At 52.6% G+C, this 19436-nt stretch overlaps 7 protein-coding genes across 7 annotated transcripts; 5 read left to right on the forward strand and 2 right to left on the reverse strand.

Annotated features, from left to right (window-relative positions):
• Nucleotides 1-893: 893 nt before the first annotated feature.
• N0V89_002556 (uncharacterized protein) lies at nt 894-3144 on the forward strand (the record flags this gene model as incomplete). Its single annotated transcript, XM_056211365.1, has 4 exons — nt 894-1256; nt 1301-2275; nt 2327-2398; nt 2458-3144. 4 exons carry the CDS (start codon nt 894-896, stop codon nt 3142-3144), a joined length of 2097 nt encoding a protein of 698 aa, XP_056074838.1.
• An 887-nt stretch (nt 3145-4031) lies between these two features.
• POR1 (Mitochondrial porin) lies at nt 4032-5282 on the forward strand (the record flags this gene model as incomplete). Its single annotated transcript, XM_056211366.1, has 6 exons — nt 4032-4115; nt 4177-4210; nt 4260-4348; nt 4402-4429; nt 4574-5082; nt 5133-5282. 6 exons carry the CDS (start codon nt 4032-4034, stop codon nt 5280-5282), a joined length of 894 nt encoding a protein of 297 aa, XP_056074839.1.
• Nucleotides 5283-5602: 320 nt separating this feature from the next.
• On the reverse strand, nt 5603-6834 carry N0V89_002558 (uncharacterized protein; the record flags this gene model as incomplete). The annotated part of the gene is made up of 2 exons (XM_056211367.1): nt 5603-6305; nt 6788-6834. 2 exons carry the CDS (start codon nt 6832-6834, stop codon nt 5603-5605), a joined length of 750 nt encoding a protein of 249 aa, XP_056074840.1.
• A 1-nt stretch (nt 6835) lies between these two features.
• On the forward strand, nt 6836-8375 carry MAP2 (Methionine aminopeptidase 2; the record flags this gene model as incomplete). Its single annotated transcript, XM_056211368.1, has 4 exons — nt 6836-6875; nt 6936-7939; nt 8008-8256; nt 8319-8375. The coding sequence occupies 4 exons, from the start codon at nt 6836-6838 to the stop codon at nt 8373-8375; spliced, it is 1350 nt and encodes a 449-aa protein (XP_056074841.1).
• Nucleotides 8376-8857: 482 nt separating this feature from the next.
• On the reverse strand, nt 8858-11118 carry MPP10 (U3 snoRNP protein; the record flags this gene model as incomplete). The annotated part of the gene is made up of 2 exons (XM_056211369.1): nt 8858-9616; nt 9670-11118. 2 exons carry the CDS (start codon nt 11116-11118, stop codon nt 8858-8860), a joined length of 2208 nt encoding a protein of 735 aa, XP_056074842.1.
• A 3077-nt stretch (nt 11119-14195) lies between these two features.
• On the forward strand, nt 14196-15281 carry N0V89_002561 (uncharacterized protein; the record flags this gene model as incomplete). Its single annotated transcript, XM_056211370.1, has 1 exon — nt 14196-15281. One exon carries the CDS (start codon nt 14196-14198, stop codon nt 15279-15281), a length of 1086 nt encoding a protein of 361 aa, XP_056074843.1.
• A 1276-nt stretch (nt 15282-16557) lies between these two features.
• On the forward strand, nt 16558-18235 carry N0V89_002562 (uncharacterized protein; the record flags this gene model as incomplete). The annotated part of the gene is made up of 3 exons (XM_056211371.1): nt 16558-17184; nt 17233-17817; nt 17864-18235. The coding sequence occupies 3 exons, from the start codon at nt 16558-16560 to the stop codon at nt 18233-18235; spliced, it is 1584 nt and encodes a 527-aa protein (XP_056074844.1).
• Between the last annotated feature and the right edge of the window lie 1201 nt (nt 18236-19436).

The following is a 19436-nucleotide window of genomic DNA, read 5'->3' on the forward strand; positions in this document are numbered from 1 at the left end:
GGGCGCACTTGTCGGTCCAACTTTGTCCCAGAGGTTCTCCACCCAAACAGTACCAGTGAACTTTCGGTCTCTATTTTGATGCTGGAGGTACTCTGCAATACGTCGAATCGCCACAGGTTCCAGAAGAACCATCTTCTCGGAGCGCGTACACCCAAGTCGGCTGCTGCTGCCTAGGACGGCCTGCCTCGCATTGCACTCTTTCAATTGCGCCTCAGGCCGTGTATTTTCACTCGCGTGCTTCCGGTCAGACGGGTTTCACAGCGAAGCGCCCCGGCGGCGGGTGCGGCTGCGGCTGACAGACGCGCAGAGTTTTGCACCGCACAAACGTCCTGCGTCTAGTCGTTAGCGAGAGCAGTGAGAATTGTCTGGGCGCCGCATAGCGCCATGTGAGCATGCAACTTGAGACTTCTTCGGTAGTCTCACAAAAATCTACAAGTTGACATAGCTCGTCTCAATGTTGGTACAATTGCTTTGATCAACAACCGTCACCAGGTTATCTTGAAGAGCGTCCAAAACCCCCAGTCACGAGGAGATGCAGCTTCCAAAATTAGCTAATCCCTGTGGCCTATAACATCTCTGCTCCATCTCAACATGGCCACGTGCAGCGTCTATCATCTATCTCTCGGCTGCAAAGCATAGTGACGCTTCGACCGCCAAAACCAGAGAGCCCAGGTTCATCTGCAGTGGCTGCTTGCGAGGTCGGCGCTGTTCAAGCTTCTGGACGCGTTGCGTTGTTGGCATCAGTGCGTGCCTCGGGACATTCACTAGCGTGGGTTGACGCCGCATCATTGGTAAGAGCGACCGAGGCAATGCTATCATAGATCTACTTGGGCCTCCGAAGCTATCCGTCTTGTCCATCTCTCCCATTACTTCTACTTTATCAAGAGATTACAATGGCACCGACACCAGACTGGGTGAAGCAATTGAAGCCTTCGGGTCCGCAGGGGTCTGAATTGCTCGCCGCCGAGCGCGGCAAGAGCGCCATACATGTAGAGATGCTACAGCAGTTGCTACTCACACAAGATGTCATTGAGAGGAGGAATAAGATTCTAGGCATCCTGAAGTCAGAGCCGGTCTTTGACAAGTCGTCCAACTACTTCTCCGGAAGAATGGAGCGTTTCGAGCGAGCCCTCGCCCGCGAGAAGAAGCTCCAGCTTTTGAGGCGGAAGCACAACTGGAATACAGACGAGCTCCGAACTGCTTACGAAGCTGTTGGAGAGCCTGGCCCCTATGCCTTACACGAATCCATGTTCAAAGTAGGTAATGCACACCCTTGAATTGCCCAGGGCTAACCAATCAGATCACCATTGGCGAGCAAGGAACACCAGAACAGCAGGAGAAGTTCCTGAAGCCTGCCACAGACTACAAGATTATTGGCTGCTATGCCCAGACAGAACTTGGACATGGATCTAACGTCCGTGGGCTGGAGACGACCGCGACTTGGAATCCTGAGGACAAGTCCTTCACGATCCACTCGCCACATCTCACCGCTTCCAAGTGGTGGATTGGATCTCTTGGTCGAACTGCCAACTTCGCTTGTGTCATGGCACAGCTTTACATTGGCGGTAAGAGCTTCGGCCCTCATCCTTTTATTGTTCAGGTCCGCGACTTGAAGACACACGAACCGCTGGAGAACATCCACGTGGGTGACATCGGGCCTAAGTTCGGTTACAATACGATGGATAATGGTTTCCTACTTTTCAACAAGGTCAAGGTGCCGCACTTCAACATGCTAGGCCGCTTCTCCAGAATCGATCCTCAAACCAACAAGTACGTCCGGCAGGGCAGCCCATCCCTTATTTACGGAACTCTCACTTGGGTTCGGTCGACCATCGTCATGCAAGCTGGCTCCGTCCTTGCCCGCGGCGTAACTATCGCAACCCGCTATTGTGCCGTCCGACGCCAATTCCAGGACCGTGATGCACCGCAAGGGGAGACGGGCGAGAACCCTGTCCTCAACTACACGATGGTACAGATCCGTCTACTTCCACTCCTCGCTGCCACTTTCGCTTTGCACTTCACTGGGAAAGGCATGATGAACCTGTATCAGGAGAACCAGAAGCGGATGAACGAGAGTGGCGCGAAGCGGGAGTCAGACAGGCGAGGTGCTGGACCTGAAGAGATACAGGCAGGTAGTGATATCCTCGCAGATCTGCACGCTACTTCCTGCGGACTCAAGGCTCTCTCGAGTACTATTGCTGCTGAAGGTCTTGAAGTATGTCGCCGAGCTTGTGGTGGTCACGGATACTCCGCCTTCAGTGGTATCGGCTCTTGGGTAAGACGCTACATCAACTCACTTCAATGACGGTCAGCTGATCGCGAATAGTACGCTGATTATCTCCCCACCGTAACATGGGAGGGAGACAACTACATGTTGACCCAGCAGGTGGCTCGTTATGTGAGTCGCACAGCGCATCGCCTCCTTTACGTTCGCAATACTGACGCTGTTACCCCCAGCTTCTCAAGTCCGCCCGCTCCGTCCTTTCCGGCGCAAAGCCAACCAATGACACCACCCGCATCCTAGGTGACTTCTGTGCTCGCTCAGAGATCGGATGTGCATTCGACATCCTCGGCTCCGACGAAGACCTTGTGTCGGCCTTCGCCTGGCGCACCTCCTTCCTCACCTTTGAAGCCCTAAAGCACCGCGACGATCTTAAGAAGCCCTGGAACGACCTTCTTGTCGACTTCTACCGCCTCTCCAAGGCCCACTCGCAGTATCTCGTCGCTAAGAACTTCTATCAGGCGCTCAAGCACGGCAACATCGGCAGAGAGGTTGACGCCACGACCCAGGATGTTCTCTGGAAGCTGTTCCGCCTCTGGGCGCTGCACACCCTTGAGCAGGAAGGCTCCGAGTTCTTCGCTTCGGGGGCGTCGTCAAGGCACCAAATCAGTCTGGCTAGGACGAATGCTGTGATGAAGCTGTTGAAGGAGATCAGACCGCATGCGGTGCGCCTGGTAGATGGTTGGGGCTTCGATGACTGGGTATTGGATTCTTCGCTTGGAAGGTTTGATGGCAAGGTCTACGAAGACATGTTCTACAGGGCGAGTGAGCTAAACCCGTTGAACGGGGTGACTGTGGATCCGTACCCGGAGAACGAGGTGTTGTTCAAGAAGGTGGAGCCGTTGGCAAAGAGCAAATTGTAAGGATAGGACGACATGATGAGGGAACTAGATTGGCGGCAAGACACGAGCATACGCAGTAGATTGTACTATAGCGGACCAAGATGGTAGTAGAGCATTGCATGTAGAGTAATTAAGGAATGAGTTACATCCACGGGCCTATCTTTAGCTACGCATGCTTTTATAACTCAACGACTTTACTTACATTGGACATCGTAATGACCTAACGGCGGCATGTTTCGTTGGAGGACAAGAAGACGACGTGCCGAATCGCTTTTCTCTAGATAGGTCCAATAGTGGCAAACCGTTTGTGATGCTCCACTCTCTCGCCTTCAGTCTATGTTTGGATGCTTTGAGCGTTGGTACCGAACCATAATTTTCGATGATCTCAGAATATCGACCTGGGATAGATGTAGCACCTTTTCCTCGCCCACGTTTCGCTACGACAGATGGCTGCAAGCAATGCCAGCTAGGCAAAGAGCCAGGCGCGTCACGCGGGGGGTCTGGTAGGCGAGTAGGTCCGAAAAGGGGTCGGCTGTTTCATGGGCACAGTAGAGCAGCTTGCATCGCAAGGCGTAAACTGAAGGGTATGTGGGAACAATGAGACGATAAGTGAGAGAAAATGGGGTGATAATTGTTGACGGGTTGACAAGCAGTAAACGACATTTCAGAGAGACCGGTATTGGAAAGTAAGAGGGAGCGGGTACGCGCCAAAGCCTGCCCTCCACGTTCTCGGTTGTCTGGTCGCGCTTGCCCGAGCAGAGACCGGAATTATCCGCGAGCGCCTCCTTAGTGCGCGAGGACCTACCTCATCTTGCGTTGTTTTCCCTCCCAAGCTCCGCAAAACTTTACCATCATCAACACCCTCAAACCACATCTTTCCCCACCTCTCTCTCCACCACACATCCATCATGGCCGATGCCTACGTTGCACAGAAGATCGCTGCGGTCCTCCCGCCGCCCGCTTTCAGCGACATTGCGAAGTCATCCAACGACGTACGCTCTCGCTGAGACCGGACAGCTCACAGATGACACAATTGGCTAATCTACTGCGCAGCTCATCAACAAGGACTTCTACCACGCTGCTGCAGGTCAGGCGCATCGTTCGAAGTCGCATTGCGCATGCTAACGACCGCGCAGCCCAGCTCGAGGTCAAGCTCAAGGCTCCCAACGGTGTCAACTTCACCGCCAAGGGCACGTCGGCGCATGATGGACCCGTCTCTTCCTCGGTACGTTGCAAAACATCCAAGACCTCAGAAGCCAATGCTAATCGTATCAACAGCTCGAGGGCAAGAAGTCGCTCTCCAACGGTATAGACCTCCCATTTTTCAATATTATGATACCTGTCGCTTTACCCGGACGCATACCCATGTATATCTTTCATTCGTGTCGCCCTCCAGAAGCAATGTCAACTACGGGCTACTCAATACACATGCTGACGAAGCGCCGGACAGGCATCAGCATCACCCAGTCGTGGAATACTGCCAACCTCCTCGCCACCAAGGTTGAGCTCAATGACACCCTCGCCTCTGGCCTGAAGACTGAGATCCTCAACAACTTCAAGCCTGATGCCGGCAACCAGGGCCAAAAGGTCAACTTCTTCTTTAAGCAGAACAACTTCCACGGCCGTGTCTTCGGTGATCTCAAGGCCTCTGGCGCCGTCAGTGCCATCGCCGATGCTGTCCTGAGCCACGAGGGCTTCCTCGTCGGTGGTGAGGTCGGCTACGACGTCCAAAAGGCTGCCATCACCAAGTACTCCGCTGCCGTCGGTTATACCACCCCCATCTACAACGCCGCCATTACCGCCACCAACTCTCTCAGCGTCTTCTCCGCTGCCTACTACCAGAAGGTCAACACCGCCGTTGAGGCTGGTGCCCGCGCCACCTGGGATTCCAAGGCCCAGGGTGCCGTTGGCCTTGAGCTTGCTGCCAAGTACAAGATCGACCCTGCGTCGTTCGCCAAGGTTAGTAAAACATTGAGTGTTCTATGTGAAATCTCTGACACTTTCGGCAGGCCAAGATCAACAACCTCGGCATTGCGTCCCTCGCCTACAACACCAAGGTCAACAGCGGCCTAACCTTCGGCGTTGGTGGCTCTTTCGATACCCAGAAGCTCAACGAGTCTGGTCACAAGCTCGGCACCAGCTTTACTTTTGAGGGATAAGCGCGCCGCGTTAGATGGCAAAAGTGCGGAGTTTGGGTTAGACGAAGATGTTTGGCTTGGTTCTATAGCGAGTCGCTTCTCTGGCTGGCCGTACAGACATGAGCGATGTATTGTGGCTTTTAGCATGTAAAACTATTTGTCTCAATGCATCTCTAATACTTGTTCATTTCCAAGACCTCTGTCTTCGTACCATTAATGTGCACGCTACTTGTACAGTATGTGATATAATATTTACAATTACAGCGCGAATCAAGTTACCTCGAAACATTATGCGCACAGGAGGGCTTGATTCCGCACCTTGGGATGGCCGTCTTCTCATCTCATGCGTTTGCCTTCTTGTTTCCTTCGGTACTGTTGCTGAACATCTTGGTGGCAGCGGCGGCAATGCCCACGACAGTCGAGACGATGATGAAGTTGGCTAGCATGCCGCCTCTATCAAACTCTTGGGGTATCTCGGCATCCCGCGCCCTCCGCTTCCTCGCGCTGATGTGTTCATGAACAGTGTCGTGAGTCTGTTTGTGTTTCCTGTCATCGAAGTGCGGGACCTCGTTTCCTTGGCCTGCTTGGCCCGGCCCAAACCCTTCTCCAAACGCGCCGTACGAGTCAGAGCTGGTATTTTGTTCCGTTTGATGCCCCGCGTGCTGGTGCTGGGCGTACTCCGCGCGTTTTGCGGAGTGTCGCCCGTAGCCGCCGGCTTTGTAGAAGGAAGGCGGGGGACCGCGGAAGGTGCTGCGCTTCTTGTTCAGACCGCTGGCGGGGCGCGAGCCTGCGTAGGACGCTGAGCTGTAGCTGCCCTGCGGGTGGTCGCCGGCGTGGGGACCCCAGCGCAGCGAGCGGGAGGAAACGTGTGACAGCTGGGCATCATATTGAGCGCGTTTCTCGGGGACGGAGAGCACATGGTAGGCCTCGCTTATTGCGACGAAACGCGTCGAGGCGTCGGGGTCAGAGGCGTTGTGGTCGGGGTGGTGTTTCTTGGACAGTGTGTAGAATTGGCGTTTGATCTCGCCGGCGGATGCATCCTGTCTAATCTCTAAGATATGGTAGTGGTTGGGCGTCTCGGCCACGCGCCGTCGCGAAGAGACATGGAAGGCGGCGGTTTGGAGGGGAGCGGGAAGGCGTAGGCGGTTGCTGCGACGGCGGAGTGGAGGAAGCGTGTGTTTGGTGCGCGAGGTGCGCGCAAGGCATGAAGCGCAGATCCAAAGGGCTCTAGGTTGCGGGCGATGGAGGAGGGAGCGCGGGTGCAGAGGCATGGTCCATGGCTTGACATTCGTGGAGGAACTGGAAGTGGGCAGGGCAAGTGTTTTGTGGGCGTTTGAAAGCCAGCCAAGCCCCGTACCTTCGGGACATCTTCGAGACGTCATCCAAAGGCAGGGATCCAGAAGGCTTGTATCAGTTTAGCGAAAGGCAATTCGAGGCGAGGCCAGAGTGCTGGGCCAACTGCGCGACCGCCCGCCCAATAGAAGCGGGGCCCTTTTTGACTGCATATAGAGCCCTGGGGCGCCGACTTCTTTTTGTTCTTCGCCCTCGCCCGCGAACACGAAGCAGACGACATCATGGCGGCCACAGCAGTGGAGGCTCTCGACAACCTCAAGTGTAATCCACCCCTTCCCACAAACCCCGCGTTGCAAGAGGAGCGCAACTGACAAGACGCAGTGGACGACTCTAGCATCAAGGCCCCCAACGGGGTCCTCAAGAACGGCACACATAATGGCGATATAGACCACGAAGACTCGGACGACGACGCCGAGGCCGACGACGGTGCCCCCGAGGCTACCGCAGAAGGCGCCGCAAAGAAAAAGAAAAAGCGCAAACCACGCAAGAAGAAGAAGGCCGGCGCATCTTCAGGCCCCAAAGTGCAGACTTCCCCGCCACGCGTTCCTGTCCACGAGATATACCTGAACGACTCCTACCCGGCGGGAGAGACGCACGAGTACCTCAACGAGAATGCGTTCCGCACGACTAGCGAGGAGAAGCGCCACCTCGACCGCATGAACCAGGACTTCCTGACCGACTACAGACGAGGCGCCGAGGTGCATCGCGAGGTGCGGCAGTGGGCGCAAAATTGGATTAAGCCGGGCATGTCACTCACCGAAATCGCTGAGGGCATCGAGGACTCGGTGCGCGCGCTCACAGGACACCAGGGCCTGGAAGAAGGTGATGCGCTCAAGGCCGGTATGGGCTTTCCTACGGGTCTGAGCATCAACCACTGCGCCGCACACTACACGCCCAACGCAGGCAACAAGATGGTCCTCCAGCAGGAGGACGTCATGAAGGTCGATTTCGGTGTGCACATCAACGGGCGCATCGTCGACTCAGCTTTCACTATGCACTTCGACCCTACGTACGACAATCTGATCAATGCGTGTAAGGACGCGACCAACGCTGGTATTAAGGAAGCTGGTATCGACGTGCGCATGTCGGATATTGGCGCCGCGATCCAGGAGGTCATGGAGAGCTACGAGTGCGAGATCAAGGGGCAGACGTACCCTGTGAAGTGTATTCGTAATCTCAACGGCCACAGCATCGGACGGTATAGCATCCACGGCGGCAAGACGGTGCCTATCGTCAAGGGTGGCGACCAAACCAAGATGGAGGAGGGTGAAACCTTTGCCATCGAGACCTTTGGCAGCACGGGCAAGGGCTATGTTAGGGACGACGTACGTTTCCCTTCCCAAATTCCTCACGCCCTCCCTTCTGGATGGTACTCCCACTAACGTTCCAACAGATGGAAACATCCCACTACGCCAAGCGAGAAGACGCACCAAATGTCGCCCTGCGCGTCTCCTCCGCACGCACCCTGCTCAACTCCATTAACAAGAACTTCGGCACGCTGCCATTCTGCCGGCGCTACCTTGACCGCCTGGGCCACGACAAGTACCTGCTGGGCTTAAACAACCTCGTCTCGGCTGGTATTGTCGAGGCATACCCCCCACTGTGCGATATCAAGGGAAGTTATACCGCGCAAAGTGAACATGTAAGCCAATCCCCATTTCCCCGATCAAACGACTTGAAAGGAGTGAGCTGACTCTAGAACAGACATTTATCCTTCGGCCGACGTGCAAGGAGATTGTGAGTCGCGGCGATGATTATTAGGATATGAGCATATGGGGGATGTTTGCAGAAAGTGTTTTCATGGGAAGTTTGAGGTCAAAGACGACGCGATTATACGGGGTTGGTAGTATTCTCAGGAAATATACTTACTATATCACAACACAATGAACCACGATCTTCTACAATTCATTTCCTGTTCTTCGAATCTCTTTGTTGTATGGTTGAGGTGCGGGAATTCCGCGGAGAGCCTCGTTGAATTGGACGTAGACGCGCAAGTCCACTTACGACAAGTTTTGAGAATACGAGCCTTGAATTGCGCCGTGTTGAGCTAGACCACGATGCATGATTTTCATGCGGATTAGTATCCGCTTTGCATCCTGAAGTACCGCTTACGCTGAGGGTGTGATCAGAATGCCGATCGTCTAGAAATCTTGATACGAACCAACAGTTCCGAGTGAAGCTATAGACAAATGCAATATGCTTCCAACATTTCAACGCCGTCAAACGCAGCTCTCCCTCTATGCTCAAAGCTTATAACTCCCCGCTCCCCTCTTAGGACCTTCCTTAACCTCCTTACCCTCAACATCAGTAACAACGCCCTTCTTCCCAATTACCTGCACCCCGCCCTTTTTCAAATCGCCCAATAATTGCTTCCTCTCTTTCGACTTCTCCTCTCTACCAGACTTCTCCGAGTCCTTCTTCTCCGGCTCGTGCAGACCCGCCTTCTTGATCCTCTCCTTTTCTCTCCGTCTCCGGCGGAGCTTCTGCTCCCGTGTCATTTCCTCGCGCGCAAACGGTAGGCCACCCTTCGTGACGATTTCGGTTTTGTCTTCCTTGTCCTCGCCCGGCCTGTACAGCTCCTGAGGCGCGAGCATGCTGGCAGAAGCGACATCGCCGCCAGCCGTAGGCCTTGCATCTTCCATCTGTATAGCGGGCGCGTCGACACGGATCTCCAGGTTCGCAGCCACAGGCTTAGGCTTGAAATTACTGCTCGCTAGGGAATCCAATTTCGCACTTATGCTCTTCCACAACTCACTTATCTCTGCATGCTCTTTTTTCAGCTTCTCATCCCTCGCGTCGACAAAGTTGGGATCTACAGCTTTAAGGTGCTCTTCTTCGTATATCTCAGCAAGACCCTTGGTATTCTTCGCGTCGTCGAGTTCGAAGAGGCCGCGGCGCTCGCGGGGGCCAGTGGCAAGGTCGTCAGGGCGGCGGCGCGGCACTTCGTCGAATTCGCCGGCAAGGATGCGGCGTTTGATGAGAGCTTCGATGTCCTCCGATACCTGCGGGTCCGAGTTAACATTCAAAGGAGAATCTGGATCTCCTTCTTCCTTACCTCTTGAGTGATTACAGGGACGGGCTTGCCCGCTCTCTCGTATTCTAAGTCTTCTTCCAGTAACGAATTGACGGGTCGGTCTGAAGCTCTGGCCTCTCCAGAGAGCTGCCACCCTCGCTTTGCTACATTGGCAGCTTCCAGCTTTCGTATCTGTTCCGCGAGCTTGGCCTGTCGACGCTCATGAGTTGATCGTCTTGATTTGGGGTCGCTGGGATCGACGTCGCTAAGGTCGTGGTCCGAGCCTACGTCGTCTTCATCGGAGAACAGGTCGCCATGAACTCTTGAGATGACGTTCTGTATGTCCTCCTCGTCTGGCTTGTTATTTTGAGGATCATCCGCAGAAGGGAAATTGTGCGGATTGGGACGTCCTCGTTTCTTCTTGTTCCTGCCCACTTTGCTCGCAGGAGGCGCGAAGAAGTCCGCGTACATGATGTTGTTTGCGTTCGCTCCCTCCTCCATACCGTCCATTTCGCCATCTTGGAGCTCCTCGTCGTCACTTTCACCTTCCGGTGCATTGAGATCGACGTTGCCGAAAGTTGGGCCTCCTTCTTCGTCCGAGCCTTCATCCGGCATGTCTTCGTTATCGCCTGCAGCCTCGTTTTTACTTGCGTTTGCGAAATACGGATCGGCTTCCCAGTTGATCTCGTCTTCATCGGTATCCGCAGCCTCGCCTTGATTATCTCGTTGCTCGAGGAAATCCGTTTGCTTGTTGAACATATCTATGTCGAAGAATGGATCGTTCAAACCATGTTTATCTTCTTGATAGGTTGCTGCCGGCTCGTCTAAATCGGACCTCGCATCGGAGAACATACCTCCCTCGTCATTTTCCATGTCGACATCTTCATGATCAAGAGCTTCATCGTCCTCGTCATCTTCAACCTCTAGCCCTTCGCCAGATACATCCTCGCCATCGTATTCCCAGTCTACACCTTCCTCACCAAGATCGGAACTTTCCTCTCCTTCTTCCAATTCTGCGCCACTGCCCTCGGAATCTTCGTCATCCTCGCCCGCTCTGATTGCCAAGGTATCAGCTTCATCCTCGTCCTGAGGTAGCGCCAGTTCAATCTCCTCTGTTGCAGCATCCAAGATTTTCCTGGCCTGTTCGAAGACCTGGTTAACATCAAATCCTTGCAAGTGCACTTTTTTCAGATGCAGAACGCTGATATCGCCATCATAGCCTTCACCCCGCTTCCTCTTCTTCCTAACCTCTTGCTGCCGCTGGGACTGTTCTTCGCTCACTCCCGCTGCGACCGGGTCAAGGAATTGTTTGGTTGCGGCGAGGAAAGCGCCATTCATTTGTGTGGTCGGCTGCAAAAAGGCGAGCGGGCTTGTCAGAAGCTTCGCGGCTGGGTTCGAGGTGTTGAGGTCCATCGGTGAGGGCTGGGCGGAGCCTGCGGAGAGCGTGTGGGATGAGATTGAGTTGTCCGGCGAGAATGACACGGGCGCCATGCTTGTCGGATCTGTGAGTAGGCTTTTGACGTTTGAACGTTTGTCAATCCTCAAGAACGGTATTGCGCCGAACTTCAATGCGGGCAAGAACTTTTTTGGTGGAGAAGACGCGGCCAAGATTTCGGTGGTCTGTGCTCTGCGCTACCCACCGACCCGCGTCGACTTGATGCCTGGATATTCCTACTGGGCATGACGTTCGACATACAATGATGGGAACAACGTGACAGCCTTGGCTTCAGTAATTTTACAGGCTTAGGTATCTATCACTCATTCATCACTGTTGTCGTAGCGTTATTAGAGATGTCAACAGGTAGGCCTCGCCGTCGTCGTGGAAGGTAAAGGCAGTATTATAATGTTCGAAATCAAGACACAGTTCTACCCGGATGATCAAAACAAAGAAACGAAAGCAAAATAGGGAAAGAGAAAGGAGGACCAAAACCTCCTCCACTTCCACACGAAGCCATCCTCGACAAAGAGACAACTATCAATGGGTACCTCTGCCTCTTTCTTTCATCGCCATCCCAACATTAATCAGTCTTATCCCCATCCAGTTCCGCAAAGCTGTTCTCCCTCCCATTCGAATCAATAATGTGGTTATAATTATGAAAGAAGCAGCGCGTCGAATCCGTGAATCGCGTCAGCTGAGCGGATGTACCGACGATGGCGTCGTGGATGGCAATAGCGCTTCCGTGGAAGAGACCGGTCAGGTTGCGCGCCATGCCGTCGCTAGGGACGGTGGCGGAGGCGTGGGCGCCAGTCGGGTCGTTGGAGATATTAGTGGTTGATTGTTTGTTTAGTGGCAGGGAGGCGATTGTGCAAATACTAATATAGCGACGTGTTACATCAGCCTCAGTGTCTTAATTAATGACTAGAGTTGGTGCTGATGATGAGTTTTAGGATGTATCAAAGGCGACATTCAGAAGTCTGTTTCACCGAAGTTTTCGAAGAGGCAGTGCTCCAACAGTGAGCTTCAACATCATGTTGCTCAGCCAGACGGAGCTCTCCATCCCAACTGTATAAGTATCTGAGCTTTCCTACGCTTCAGCTCAGCCATCGCATGCCATTATCAGGCTACTCTTCTGGGCAAGTCCCTATGCATAGGATACCTCTACTTAACCTCTTTACCAGCCACAGCTGGACCAAGGCACGTTCTCATAACTCAGTGCTCGACAACACGTTCGCGATGATAAGCTATCACCAACAGGCGTAGCGGTGGACGTGTTGCTCCAGTAGTACTTAGCGCTCTCAGCTCCGTGACTTAGCATTCCTATCATCAGCGACCACACTGACGAGCTGCAACAATTTCTCACCACTAGGAAATGTTTTAGCTCCCTAAGTTAATGTGCGTATTCTATTCCCACGTTTAGACGGCCTCTGGACAACCGTAAACAAGCACAGCAAATATCAAACAGATTTGAATGTTTTTGTCGATTGTTGTTTCCATCGGCTGAGTGAGTCGAACATAGTCGCCCCCTCGTACGGCGTTGGCCTTGCTTTCATAGCAGGGTAGTCCAATCTTTCAACAGGTCAACGACTTCCTTATTCAAATTATCTCGTTCAGATCCGGACTCATTCCTTGGCCCTTTTCCAGTTCCGCTTTTAGCAGAAAATTGGCCGGGTGCGATGGGCATGTCTTCATGCCGAGACTCAAGTCGCTCATGGACTGACAGATCAATTTTACCTCGATACCTCCTTTCGGTGAAATGAAGTGACTCATCTTTTTGATTGTCTCTGTACTTGCAGAGCTCCTCGTCCTCCGCCTCGTCCTCCTTCTCCTTCTTGGCCGCAAATCGCTTTAGAGCCAGGCCACGGATTGATTGTGTCGTGCCCGTTGCGACCTCGGGATTGTCTGGGCCTGATCGCACAACTGCTTTGTCTAGTCTAAATTCTGTGACAGTTCTCTTGATTTTTGGCTTATTCATCTCTTTTTTTACCTTGACAGGCGGAGGTAGCGGAGCCTTAAGGATTTATCGTCAACATCCAGGAACGAATCGAAGTCGAAGTTCTCTAGAGCATTCGCACGATCGACCCAAGACCTTGTTTCCTAATTGAGAGCTGGCACATCATCACTTGCGAACTCCTAGTGAAGAGCAGGGGAGTTTACGTCTTCATACAGTTGGCCAAATGCCACGGGAATGATTGGGGTAACATATATATGCCTCTTCCATCTCTTCCTATACTCTTCAGAGATCGGGCCATGATCATCTTCTGCTGCTTTCGAAGTAACCGCTCCAAGTGGATCGATTCTGTTTCCATCGGTATCATTCCTAATGGGGGAGGCCTTGAGTAAGAGGCAGTCACGATCACGGACCTTGACTCGTCACAAGGGAAAAAAGAAAGTGCCCCAACAGGCTCGTACTTCATCCCTTTCTGCTGAGCGAGAACGTATGTCATTTAGAGTCTTTCTCTGACCGATGCACGGATCAGTCCACTTCTGCAGACTGCATAGGCCCCAGATCTCCGCCCAGATGTATCCTGTAAGCTCACCAATGATATTGCGTCCGGTTTTTCTTCAGAAGGGTGGTGATAAGTGGTGGACTTCTCTTGATCAGGTGAGATAATTTAGCTGTTCGTCGGTACTACCAACCACTTCTTCTCCGCCCAGTCACTACCGTCCTGCAGCTCTTTACCGCCTACCAAAATTGACTCGCACACATAATCGGCAAGAACATATGGTAGTAGCACGAAAGGGTGTAATGGCACTTGAACATATTCGTCTCGACGGAAGCCTTGCGCCTCTCTTAATTCGTTCGGGTGTTGGCTCTCCGCAAGTTCGACCTCTGACAGGTGTCAAACATACCGAGGTCGGGCAGAGAGGCCACGAACCACCAGTTATGTGGCGGATGATGCACATGTAGTAGCGCCGCAGCAGGACCGGAAATGGCGCCGGCCGCAGATCTTAGTTCGTGAGTTCGGCAGAGATGGGAGATAAGCCTATGCAATTGTTTGGTTCACGCGGAATGCTTCCGAAAGGGAAGCTCTGATTTAATCGACACAATTTCGCTTCAACGATCCAGCGTTAACATCAGCATCCTTCAGCCAAGTTATACTATTTATCTTTCCCCAAATACATAAACATGGAACTGGACACAGCAATCCCCCAACATTTGCGTTGCCCACGCTCGCAGCCGACCAACACGCCTCCTGGTTGGGTGCCTCCAGTACCGGCATACACAGCCCGCTTTTCAGACAATACAACAGAGATAGTCATTGCTGTGTATGGTGTGCAAGCACAGACATTGCCAACGTCTCCGCTAGCTCCGGTGATAGCATTTGTTGAGCGCAAAGATCCGCATGCTCCGCACTTCTGGGACATGGCATCGGCTATAGATAGCCAAAACTATGAAATGCAGACACTTATATCCTACTGGAACAGCAACGAGGAATATAACAAGTGGTTGATCTCAAGTGGGTTCGAAAAGTGGTGGACGAGTCTCAAGCCGGGGTCGGAAAAGGTTGGATGGTTCAAAGAAGTCTTCTTTCCGCCTATAGATCGCTTCGAGACGGTCTTCTCAGACAAAGAAGTACCTGAGGGATGTGCTCATATGCGCCAGGGTATGAGTGGGCAGATACTGGAGCACGTATACTGGGGTTCGGCGCGTGATAGGCTGCCGGCTGCTCAGACTGAAGCGCTGGATGGCGAAGGCTCACGAGCGCCCTCCAATGACGACGAAAGAGACTCCATCAACCAGCGCATCAAGATCAAGGGCCAAAAGAACCTTTGCGTTATCCGATCAGGACAGGACTGGTCAGCTACGAGACCGGAGGAACGCAATCTATATCTGAAAACCATGCATCCTGTTCTTGAGAAGGGCATGTACTTCCTAAGAGACGAAGGTGAAGAAGTTGGCTGTATCGAAAATCGCATGATGTCTGTGATCGACCCGAAAACCTTAAGCGCAGCTACAGACAAAACCTTTGGCCTGGGATTTTTTGACAGTCTTGGATCGCTGGAGAAGTGGAGCAAGATGCATAAGACGCATCTCGCTATCTTTAATCGATTTCTCCAGTATACGAAAGAGCTTAACAACGACTATACCCTCCGGCTGCACCATGAGATCATGGTTCTCGAGCCCGAGCAGCAAGACTTTGAGTATATCGGATGCCATTCTAAGACAGGTCTGCTTTCGATTGGTTCTGGTTGTTGGAAAACTGTGGCGTGATTGGGATGGCGATGATGAACTGATTTGAATACTCTTTGAATTAGTGTTTACCGCATAGCAATCATTGTCAAAAAGACTCAGGTATAAGCAATCTAATTGGTCTTTTGTTTGGTGCGATCCTACGGCGTCTATTGTCCAGTTTACAAAGTCATCATGTTAGTCATTTTTACCATTTATCGATCGAAACAAACAGGAGGCAATGATGCGAGCCTACCAAAGTGAAGCACTGTTAGCGCAACGTTATGACATCAGAAGATATCTGGAATGCTTACCACCTAGCATCTTAAAAAGCTCATAATTGGGGGTGAATCGTTGGAGTGCACCTGCACGATGTCGAACCCTTCTAAGGTCTACCCACTTGTGACATGATTTACCTCTGAGATTGACAGAGAGCAGCTCTGGAACGTGTTATTATTCGTGGGGAAATAGCCCCCCCACTTTCCCCATCTTCACCTCGCTCGACCACAGCATCCCAGAAATTTCGTCTCACCTGCTCATTTACGGAATCTTAAAGATTCCCTTCTACGACTTAATTTATATGCCTCTTTTGTATTATTGTATGTGAGTTCGGCCGTTTTCTTTAGCTTTCCTGAGTGCTTTTCGGTTCCCCTCAGGCCTGACCTGGTGTTAATCCAGCACTCAATCAGACCGTCTCTCCTACATTCCAATGGCCGAGACACTTGGGCTTGTCGCTTCTATCATGCAGATTGCAGGTGTTGGACTCAAGCTCTGAGGGTCACTTTATCAGTATGCCGAGAGTGTAGCCTCTGCTGAAGAGGATGTCGCAACGGGAACCAGGCGTGGGTATTTCTTGAGTCACGGATGGGTCGTGAGTGTTATCAAGGTAAAACAAAGCGGATATGAAGAGAAATGGATAAAGCTTGACGAGTTCCCAGAAACGAAAATGGTATTGGTCAATTCTCGAAGGCGAACATGTTCGTGCTCGTGTACCTGGTCTAACCATGAACCGTTAGACTGGCTCGCAGAAACAAGTTCACTGGTGCAGAAGACGATCCTTCCACCGACGTCAAGCCTCACGAATCCCCTGCGATCTTCCCGTTCCCCTCGCGTGTGGGATCGACATGGTGGCGAGTGATGATTGGATCGTGGACTTGTGCCGGCGCCAGATAGCCACAAAAAGCGGTGCACAGTGTGGCTGACCCCGACCATGATGTCATCCAGGTTAGATGTTGGAGGCCTGCTTATGATGGCTTTCCTTCAATGTTCCTACAACAATTGACTTCATCCTGTTTTCCCACGATAATACAATCGAAACATGGCAGAAGCTCCACGACAAGGTGGAAGAAAATTGGTCAAAAGACGCACCGGCAGTGCTGGGCCTTCTCCTAGCCGCGATCGCGCTCAGTCCGGAAACCGACATTCGCAACAGGATACACCCGCCGTCCCCCAGATAGATTTGGAAACTGACCCGATGCCCCAAGAAACCGGCACGTCGCCCGGAAAGGAGAAAAGATCGAAATGGCGCCTCTCAAACCCTTTCCATTCAAAGGACAAGGAGCGCCCAGATGCAGTAGCAGTTACAGCTGGTGACCCCGCCCCGATACAAAACCCAGCCGAGAACCCAACAGCTGCAGAAAACTCAGCGAGAGCCGGAGACTCCGCCTACTTTAGCAGTGAGCACGTCAACAGCTCAGACGAAACAAGTGGACACCCGAGCTTCTCAAGCGCCGAGAGACGAGGTTCGCGTGGTGAACAGTTACAGGCACCGACTGCGACACTACAGCCACCGGCTACCAGTGTCACTCCACCCACCCCTTCTGCATCGCTCAATCATGGTCAAGTTACGCAACCGCCAGCGCCAGCTCACCAAGACGCGGGCGACGTGCAGAGAGAGTCGTACACCGATCAAAGAACCGGGAACGTGGTGACCACGACAACGACTGTCAGTTTACCCATTCCCTAGTAATGTTTCCTCTCACAGTATTGATAGACTACGACTACAACTACCACAACCACCGGACCAGGTGGGTCTACAACCGTGCAGCAACCTGCAGGGCACGACGACAGGATATCGACCCACGCTAGCGTAACAGGCACTTCTGGACCCAGCCCACCATCCCCAGCTCCGCCACTGCCAGCGGAGCACCAAAGTGTCACCCCACCTAAGCAGTCGGGTCCAGCTGTTCCTGGTCCAAGCTCTTCACCACCCATTCCCAATAGGAACAACATGCGCAACCGTGTCGAATTAGACTCGGTCTCGCCAGGAATCGAGAGACCAAATCCATTGGTCAGCCCGATTAGCCCTTCGAGTCCGTCGCAGCTACATTTCTCATATCCCGCACGAGCACCACCAGCTGGCGTTCCGCGTCAAGTTCCCTCTCAGGAATTCAGCTCTCAGCAACCATTTGATCATTCTCAGCAGCCGTATGATCATTTGCAACAGCATCAACCTTATCCTCAGGTGGGCTACGGGGATCGTGCTCACCCTGCACCACTTCGGCCTGGGCATCAACCCCAGAATCAGCAGAAGCAGTCCACTTTAGCAAATTTAAAAACGGCAGCTGCTGGTATTCATGTAAGTTCACTTTTTGATTTCGTGAAATCGGCTTACGTTGTTCTAGGGCGCCGGCGAAGCACTCCGCGGTACGCTCAACCAAACCGTCGACAAACGCTTTGCGAAGCCCGACTCAGCTGTTCACGCAAAGAACCAAGCCGTTATCGACACAGGACGTTCGGAAGTTGAGACAGGGTCTTTCCATCACTACCCGCAGCAGCCGCAGTATCAACCTCAGCCGCAATTCCAGCAACAGCATGGCCCGCAAGTACCGCCGAAAGTCACTCACGACAGTGTCGGCCCTCAAGATGATTGGAAGACACCATACGGTGGCCCACCAATATCTGGATCGCAAATAGAGGGGAAGGGTGGGGGAAAGATGAGTGGTTTCATGAAGAAAATGAAGAACGGTCCGATGGCATCAGATAGGGGAAAGTGAAAGCAGACTTCGCTTGACACGAAGAGCATTGCCAGGTTGGATGGTGTACGATCATGACACGTTGACAGATGACCTCTCCTAGCATCATATCTCCGAACGTATAATGAAATGAGCAACTCATAAACCTTTCATTGAAGAGCACTTTGGTGCTTGTTACTCTGCGGTGACATCCTCGAGACAGAGCATCATAACACCCTGAAAACTGTCTTTCGCAAAAATCTTCAACGCCGCGTGCGCAGCGCATCCTTCATCGTGGTACACCGTGTCCTCCCTGTCTTTGAGCTTGCTGATGACGTCCTGGCTTATTGCGTCTTCGAACGTAGGACCGGCCGTAACGGAGTGAATGTAGGGTTTCCCATCTTTGAGTGCGTTTGTAGACATGCTGCGGTAGTCCCGAGGAGTGTTTGGGCATCCGAAGGAATGGGGATCCTAAAGAGCGTTACGCGGGTCATGGGTCTAGTGGTCGTCATGTCCATCTCATAGGAGGGATTGCACATTCCTGAGCTGCAGTGTCGGGAATACCAATGTACGATCGTGTCTGTCGGAGCCTAGAAGGGTTACGGGAGTTGTACGTGTTTACAAAGCAACGTCGGAAATCAACGTCATCCAAAGTGCATGTGTGGAGCAACCGTGTCAGCTTCCGCGACTGGCGCTAGACCGCTTGCTTCAAGCTACGGCCTTGGGAGTCCTACATGTTTGCAATGTTTGATCGCATCTCAAATTATCAAAGACGAAAATGTCAATCTATGAACCAGTTTGGTAAAGGGGCGATGCCGGCCTGACACGGGGTGCAGCATGGAGGCCACCATTAAGGGGACAGTGGTTCCCCAGCCTTGCATACAGGGTTGATCTTTGGAACACCGAAGCGCAATCCCCTTTAACCTCTTCGAACGACATATTGGCAAATTTTTGAGAGCTCTTCGAGGTTCCAAGAAGTAACAGCCTAGTCGAAAGCATCGATAACATGGTACCACCACGCGATTTGCCCGAGGGTTTCCTCGACGGCCCACCACATGCCCTGAACAAATTCCAGATCGAATTTGTCAAAGCTAGATTACATGACTACGACAGCTCGTACGCAGCGATGCTCAATGGTGTATTGGCCAAAGGAGAATGCAGTTAACTGGTGGCAGCTGCTAAAGCGACGACAAACGGCGAGTGAGAAAGAGCAATGATCAACATCGGACATGGGGCACAAATG

The sequence above is a fragment of the Didymosphaeria variabile genome (assembly GCF_027946475.1).
Source record: "Didymosphaeria variabile strain IMI 356815 chromosome Unknown scaffold_2, whole genome shotgun sequence".
Lineage (NCBI taxonomy): Eukaryota > Fungi > Ascomycota > Dothideomycetes > Pleosporales > Didymosphaeriaceae > Didymosphaeria > Didymosphaeria variabile.